At 45.2% G+C, this 8124-nt stretch overlaps 1 protein-coding gene across 1 annotated transcript; it reads right to left on the reverse strand.

Moving 5' to 3' along the window:
* Positions 1-239: 239 nt before the first annotated feature.
* LOC127301290 (cleavage and polyadenylation specificity factor subunit 3-II-like) lies at positions 240-4818 on the reverse strand. Its single transcript, XM_051331507.1, has 13 exons — positions 4719-4818; positions 4457-4646; positions 4294-4366; positions 4079-4196; positions 3925-3998; positions 3674-3810; positions 3127-3190; positions 2756-2821; positions 2505-2574; positions 2323-2427; positions 1832-1973; positions 1381-1477; positions 240-954 (listed from the first exon to the last, which is right to left on the reverse strand). Exons 1-13 carry the CDS (start codon positions 4741-4743, stop codon positions 454-456), a joined length of 1662 nt encoding a protein of 553 aa, XP_051187467.1. The 5' UTR covers positions 4744-4818; the 3' UTR covers positions 240-453.
* Positions 4819-8124: the final 3306 nt, after the last annotated feature.

Raw genomic sequence — 8124 nt, forward strand, 5'->3', positions numbered from 1 at the left:
CGGCCTTGCAGCTTAAAGTTGAGCAGCCTATTTTGGAGAAAAAAATACAACAAAGCTCATGACTTTTCCGAAAACTCCATAGCTGAAAACGAATTAGATGAGATGGAAAATGCAGGATCCCTTCGTGTTGCAAATGCTGAAATGCAGATTTTGCACAGCCTGGTCCAAGACACTGAGAGAGAAGTACCGGTACGTTTACTTTGTCACCTTTTGTTTTATTTTTTGCAAGACATTAGTAATTTGTATAATTTTTTCACCCGTGACCTATCATACCACTTTATTTACAAATGCACTAGTTTCACAACCGGTTGCAAACATAGCCCGGCTGACATTCGAATTACCCAAGAGATACCCTTACAAACCACCGGGCCGTTATATTTTGCAGTGTGCTGGACCGACGCTAGAGGGCCAAAACAAACGTGAGGCGCAAACACTAAACACCATCCACACATTTCACTCGCTGGCTACATCATCTACAATGGTGGTTTGTGCCTCCTCAATCCTCGAGCTAAGCAGCGGTTCAAACTGGACAGAATGGCACTCTGTGCCCAGCAAATGAAGGAGCTCATCCTCACACAAAATTTTCGGTGCCCTAGACTTCTCCATGAGAAGAATGCCCTCAGCCAGCTTCTGCTCGCCGTTGACTCCGGACAGATGGTCGCCACAAATCAGGTTTGGCTCTTGCAAATCATCTCTAGCTTGCGGAGTGATGCAGCTTGCGATGAACTTCTCAGTGGCGTTTATTTTCAGATTATGAGCTGTCGGAATGGAGACAGTTTCGTTGTTAGCTGGGTAATAACATGACATGCCCAGTTCGGATTCAATCTTGTCCTTCAAGAAGGCCATCTGAGGCTTTTCACCATGAACAAGAATCACGTGGCTGGGTGAAAGAAATTCTGTAAGATCCATGATCCCTTTGGAGTCTGTGTGAGGACTGAATGACAGCTGATGGATCTGTTGCACAGAATGAGAAAAACACCAGTATGTGAGGATAAGAGGCACAATAACAATCAGAAAGAGGATAAGCATACACGCAGGAAATACAGATAACAAAGGTTAACTGCCAAAATTTGAAGAAAAGTGACTCTCATTATGGTACTAAATTGTTATTATGTAGAGCTGATTTGTTGAACAGTTTATAACAGGGCAAGTTACGAATTTGAGAATGCATAATAGATAATGACCACATGTTAGACACTGGCCTATAAGCAACAAACGGTATATGTTTAAGAAGACAATAAAGCACTAAAACTGGGCTAGAGGTGACTAATGAGTAATGACACAAGATGTTGAATAATATTATCAAACAAAGGTCAACACAACCACTTCCTATGTAACTTTTCTGTAGAATGAAAGAACTGTAAAGGAAGAAAGACCAACCTGACATCTGACATCAACATGGGTATCTTTGTCTAAATCAATCCTGGTAGGTTTTCCAGACATCAATTTGTGGCCAATGGTTCCGGCAACACAATATCTGCATGGCACAAATAAAAGTAACGCAAAATACAATACCACAGCTCAAATATTTTAAACAGGCACAAAAGTGTTATTGCAGTGAAAGACAAGGAAAATTAGAATTTAAACAAAACCAAAGAAGAAAAATGTGTCAGTGAGTACAAGCTATAAAGAAATGTTCAAATCCTAAAAGAAAAACATGATGTCCGAGCAGGTAAGCATTCACTGAAGGAGAAGGCATGGTAGACTTCCCCTGTTCTCCACTATGGCAGTACTAACAGCCCAACGGGAGTAATTTATTCAGAAAATATATATGTTCCTACACCATTAGCGACTATGGAAAAACCAGATATTTTGAAGTTAAGAAGAATACCCTGGAAGTGTAACCAGATTTTTTTCTGATGGAGCCCATCTCTTGAACACCTCAAGAGAAAATCCACCGCTAATCATACCAGGTGTTGCAAAAAGTACACAGGGTCCAGGATCATTAATGAATGAACGCTCAAAGTGGCAAACTGCAATATGAGTAAGCCTTCAATATTGTTCTGGTTAAGTAAATTGGAAAGATACAAAAGTAAATAAAGCATCATTCTGTTTCAGAGTGTACAAGTTAGGTGACAAAAGTTTATCTTCAGTATTACGAATAAGAACCTTCACTAAGAAGCAAGGTAGTTGATGAATGGACATAATATCCAGTTTCAGAACATTCTCATAAGCAAGGCAGTTTTTCTTATAATACAAAAGATCATAGTGCGGGCAGGCTTATAAAGTTATAAAGGATGAACTGAACATTACATTCTTAATCAAGTGTGCTTCAAATTCATTTTGCACATGGTTGGCTCTGAATTATTTTCAAGAACATACCATGCTTGAAGTCAAATGGGTTGTGAACTGTGTAGCTGTCCTTGATCTTTTGGCTAGTCCATCCAATAAGCATCTTGTAGTACATGTTAGCTTGAATTGTTAAACCTAAAGAACAAATATAATCTCAAATAAACAAGAATAATTCATAAAAGAAAGTTAAAGTTTGACCAAAACACACATACCAGCTGAGAAATAAATAGGAATCTTCAAATTCATCCTTTCCCAATAGTCGTCCAGTAATATGCATAGCTCCTGACACACATAGAGAAGTGTGTCACATGTAAATAGATATGTTGTTTATCAAATTCTTGAACAGTGTATTCCCAAGGAAATCTATTTTCAAAGGGGACCTGCTCATTTAAGTGAAGTAGTGATAATATTTTATCAAAAATTTCTTGCTTCCGCACATAAAACTGTGAGAAAGTGGGGGTACCTGAGCTCTTCCCAAAGCAAATGCCGGAATTAGAACTTTACCTCCACCAGCAACACATTTATGGACCTACAGAAAACATACTATCACCGAGTAGCAGAGATAAATTCAAATGATGTTAATTTAACTTTTGAACACATAAAAGTTGACTAGTTTTGAACTTTTACAATTTGATAACAGTACATTTTTGGAGAATTACAAGGTGCACTTAATTTGGTGATTATTAACTTCCTAGGTGGTATTTGTGCTATATGGAAGTTGAGAGAACATAACCATCACCACTGATAATTATCTTGATCCACCAAGATAGTAAACATGCAGCCAAATTCTACAAGTTTATATATCAGAAGTGTCTAGAGATTCAGGTTTTATACCGCTTTTAAGAACTCCCTCTCTCGGGCATGTTTTGAGTCACGCACAGTTTTGGCATATGTAGACCTGCAGATAGAAACTTGAATTTAGTACTTACACATGGAAAAAAGAAATATTCAAACTAACTTGCAGTACTGTTAATGCCCGCCTGTAATGGAAGACCAGTCAAACAACACAGGCTAAATCCTAGAAAATTGAAGAATAGTTGTTTTTATTTAAATATTAGACAAATACACCAACCTATTTAGTATTTATAGAGGTGATTTCCGGCAGTAGCCCTACTGATATTCAGGTTAGCACAGCGGTTACCTACATGAATAAGCTACTGGTGGCTAGTGTAGTAGTCTGGAAAGATGACAACAGTAAAGTCTAAAGATACCGCACAATGCAATGTAAAAAAAAAAAAAGAGGATGGAATAACAAAAACATGCTACCCTTGTGGCGTTATAACATAACAAAAACATATACCTGCATAATTCCTCAACACACTAGAATCCAAGAAAGTTGGACATGCGTAGAAATATATTGGCAACTGGAGCTAGAGCATACTCTGTTATTAAGAGATCCAACTTCAGACGATCAATTTGCGCTGCTCCAAGATGTCTGTCTGGTGTCATGTTGTAATCACCGGTGTAGATCATAGTAGCATCTCCAACTTTTGCATAAATCATTGCAGCCCCTAGAACCTTTAGTTTGAAAGGATAAAAGGAATAGGGACCCCAGAGACCAACACTCAATTTTTTAAGAATATAAAAAATGTTACTGTATACAAGAAGAGAAGCATAGGTATAAGCACATACATGTCCAGCATAATAGGCACGGATCACAAGGTCTCTATCTACTTGAATGGTTTGCTTCAGGTCCACAGGTATGACTGAAAGGTCAAATATGAAGAGCAAATGAGAATTATCATCCATGCATACTTTTGTTGGGAGTGAAAGAAATGCTGAAAACCTTTCTTCATACAACGCTGAATGTCTTGATAGCTATATTGTTCTTCCTCTCCTCTGTGATCTACCATTACTTTCCTATAATCTTCCAGCATCAATGGAGCTAAAGCCTTTGTTGGGTACTGTTTGAGGACACAAGCTGTACTTAAACCATTAACTAACATGAACAAAACCAAGCGTACATGAACAGTTGGCAGAAATAACCAAAGTTAGGCTCACCGTCATGTAGACTGGGCCGTTGTACCCGCAGACCTCGGTGAAATAAGGCAGCGCGCCAATATGATCCAAATGGCTGCAAGAGACAGTCTTCATAAGTAAACTAGTCGCGATAGCAATTGGAGAAAATCGACAAAGAGGAGCCATAAACATCTGGGCTACGTACAAGTGTGTGATGACCACACAGGAGATGGCGGAGGTGAAGTCTGCGGCGCCGGGGTCGGCGGCGAGGATGCGCGCGAAGTCGGGGTAGCGCTGGCAGTCATGGTGGCCCATGTGCATGCCGCAGTCGAACATGACGCGCTTCCCGCCGATGGTGACCACCACGCAGCTCTTCCCCACCTCCTGCCCCGCCCCTGCGGCGGCAGACAATATCAGCGTGGTTTCAGTCAAATGGAATCGTGTGAGAGGAAGAGGGCGAGGTATACCTAGCACGAGGCAGTCGATGGCCATGGCTACCGCCTGGTCGCCAGCCGCAGCAGAGCCGACGCTGGAGACAGTCCGCAGCGCCGACAGCAGTGGGCGAGGTCCGGACTTGGTTGGGCGGCGGCGCCATGGGTTCAGAAGGGCGAGCACAAGCAGAGACTGGCGCTGTTTTCACCCGAATTTGACCGGATCAGAGGTGGGCCGCGATCAAGATTGGGCTTGAAGAAATATACATGAAGAAATACATGAACCGGGCTTATGCACGAAGTTTGGGCTAGTTTGCCCTTGTATCTGTAAATATAGTAGGATACGTGTCGGTTAGATAGAATTTGGCTCGTGCACGGTTGGGATTATTCCCACGTTAGAAAGTCTACGGACTATAAATATGTATCTAGGGTTATCAAGAAAAACAACAATCACGTTCATCACAAACCAATCTTGGCGCATCGCCGACCCCTTGTTTCGAGGGTTTCTTCCGGGTAAGCATCATGCTGCTATCTTGCGATCTAGGCAGTATACGTTTATTCGTTATCCATGCGTTGCTCGTGCTGAAGCCTTGTTGATGGCGAGCAACGTAGTTATCATAGATGTGTTAGGGTTAGCACTGCTTCACCATGGTACATGTTTTCGTCCATGCAACCCTTAGACGTCTAGCCGTCCTTACACCTTTCTTAGGTGTAAGGGCGGCACCTTGCTTGATCATTGTTTAGTAGATCCGATCCGTTATGATCGCTCCTTGATTCTTCAAGGATTAGTTTAATATCTGCATAGTTAGGCCTTACAAACGGGTTGAATGATCCAGTAGCACGTAGGGTGTAGTTTGCTAACCCTAGACAAGATGTTCCGGGGATCAACTTAATGTTGGTTTTTAGGCCTTGTCTAGGGTCGGTTTATGATCACCGTGCGTGGCTGCCAGGCTCAATCACGAGTAGGATGTTCCGATTATGCGGTGAAAACCCTAGATCGTCGTAGGTCGTTTTAGCTTTGTTTTGATCAAGCAGGACCACCATGCAATCGTAAACCCTATACGAGTCATGGGTGGATCGGCTCCTTGAGCCGATTCACGGGACAACCTGAGAGCCGATCGAGGCTCGTATTTAACGTTTACGTGTATGCCATGCAGGAAACTAAGCGAAGCAAATCCATCACCTTCCTGATCAGGTATAGATCAGGTGGCACGCCCTTGCACCAGCATCGGGACGTGCGTACCAGGAGCTTTGCGGACCGTCGCTCGGAGGGACCAGGGCCAGCCGCAGCCCTAGGTTGTTCCCGGCTCTTCGTGTTGCCAGCCGTTTCTCGCCGGTGGGTTTCGGACGCCAACACATTCTGGCACGCCCGGTGGGACAGTCTTCGACATCAACTGCATCGCCATCTACATCTGAGATGGCGGAAGGTACTCCAGTCACGTACGAGGATCTGCCCGAGGAGCTCAAGAAGAAGTATGACGACGTCAAAGCTATCCTCGAAGCCGACCTCATCGGCTCTTTCCACAGGACCCGCTCACACGGCATCAGGTGGAGAGGGTTCACACCTGAAGGCGCGCTCGATGGAGTGGACCTGTCCACCCCTTCAGAAGAACGCACCAGGTCCTTGCGTCAGGAGATCAATTTCATGGTAGCTCATTCGCTACACCGCCACTCTGAGAGCTTGGTGAACACTTTGGAGCGTGTCGCCCTTCGGGTGCTCCATGAAATCTTGAGGCATTAGTACTCTCCGTCAGGACCTGCTCTAGGGACTCACCAAGGAGAGCTACCACTCCAGAGCCGCCCACCGTTGCCGTTCGCGTTGGCAGCACCAGAGGTGCCGAGTACACCGGCATTCGTTATCTACAAGATCGGTGGCGATCCTAGCGATTACCAGTTCTTGTATGAGGCGCCTAAGGAGATCCCTCACGGATACACGTGCGCATACGTGCCAGACAGCAGTAACTGGGCACTCACGAACCAGGCTGCAACAGCAGGGACTTCCGGAACAGCAGGAGGAGCTTCTGGATCAGATCTTGAGAAGCAGACGTGGCTAGCTAAGTATGCCACTCCGACGAACCTCCAGAGCTCAACTCCTGTAGCTAGCTCAGATCTTGAGAAGCAAGCGTGGCTAGCTAAGTATGCCACGCCAGCGAATCTTCAGAGCTCCACTCCTGCAGCTAGCACTGCGGATCAGATCAGCACGATCTTGAGAGACCAGTTCGGCATGGTGCCGAAAAGAAGGGCAATCGGCTATTCCAAGCCGTACCCCAATGACTACGATTTGATCCCACTACCACCCAAATATCGGCTCCCTGAATTCTCCAAGTTTAGTGGGTCAGATGGCTCCAGCTCTATCGAGCATGTAAGCCGATATTTGGCGCAGCTGGGCACTATCTCAGCTGCAGATGCACTACGCGTGAGGTTCTTCGCATAGTCCCTCACAGGATCGGCTTTTGGGTGGTACACATCACTGCCACCAGATTCGATCCGGACTTGGAAGCAGTTGGAGGAACAATTCCACATGCAGTATCACTCAGAAGCTTCCGAGGCTGGCATTGCCGATCTAGCACAAGTACGTCAGAAGCGCGGGGAAACAGTGTCAGAATACATCCAGCGCTTCAGGACCATTAGGAACCGATGCTATTCGGCTCATTTGACTGAAAAAGAAGCAGTCGAGTTGGCGGTGGTGGGTCTCGCATCACCGATCAAGGATATGGCTTCCCAAGCAGACTACCCATCACTGGCGCATATGGTTCAGAAACTGTCATTATATGAACAGCGCCACCCAGAGCTGTACCAGGACAAATTCAAGCGTGCAGTAGTCCTGGTTGAGGCAGAGGAAGATGAAGGGTCTGCGGGAGATCAAGAGGTAGCAGTGGCTGAATGGACTCGGGGGGCAACCCCCGTGTCCTGCAAGTGGGTTAAGCCACAAGGTCCGCCTAGAGGTTTTGACTTTGACGTAACTAAAGCTGAGCAAATTTTCGACCTCTTACTTAAGGAGAATCAGCTGAAGTTACCCGAAGGCCTCAAAATCCCCACGGTACAGGAGTTGAACAGAAAGCCATACTGCAAATGGCATAACACGTTCTCCCATACCACCAACGACTGCAGGGTGTGGCGTCAGCAGATCCAAATGGCGATAGAACAAGGACGTCTAATTTTCAACCAGTACGCCATGAAAGTCGACACACACCCCTTCCCCGCCGTTAACACGGTGGAATACGCTTACCCCGAGGGGTGCCAACCAGGTTTCTCGTTAAGCATTAACATGGTTGAGCCTGGGCACCACTCTGGTAAGAACAAAGGCGAGGACAGCCGCTCTCGTAGCAAGGACAAAGAGGAAGCCGCTCCACGCGATCGGCTCCGGCACGATGGCAAACGCTACATCACAGAGGGAGAAGTGAAGAATGTGCGATATCAACGACCTCTCTCTGATCATCTC

The sequence above is a fragment of the Lolium perenne genome, chromosome 5 (genome assembly GCF_019359855.2).
Source record: "Lolium perenne isolate Kyuss_39 chromosome 5, Kyuss_2.0, whole genome shotgun sequence".
Classification (NCBI taxonomy): Eukaryota; Viridiplantae; Streptophyta; class Magnoliopsida; order Poales; family Poaceae; genus Lolium; species Lolium perenne.

Coding starts and splice junctions, on each gene's coding strand:
- LOC127301290 (XM_051331507.1), bottom strand. CDS start 4,743: ATGGCCATCGACTGCCTCGTGCTAG. Junction 3,999..4,078: donor TCAGCGTTGTATGAAGAAAG/GTTTTCAGCATT, acceptor TTGACCTTTCAG/TCATACCTGTGGACCTGAAG. Junction 3,191..3,673: donor TTGGATCTCTTAATAACAGA/GTATGCTCTAGC, acceptor TTCTATCTGCAG/GTCTACATATGCCAAAACTG.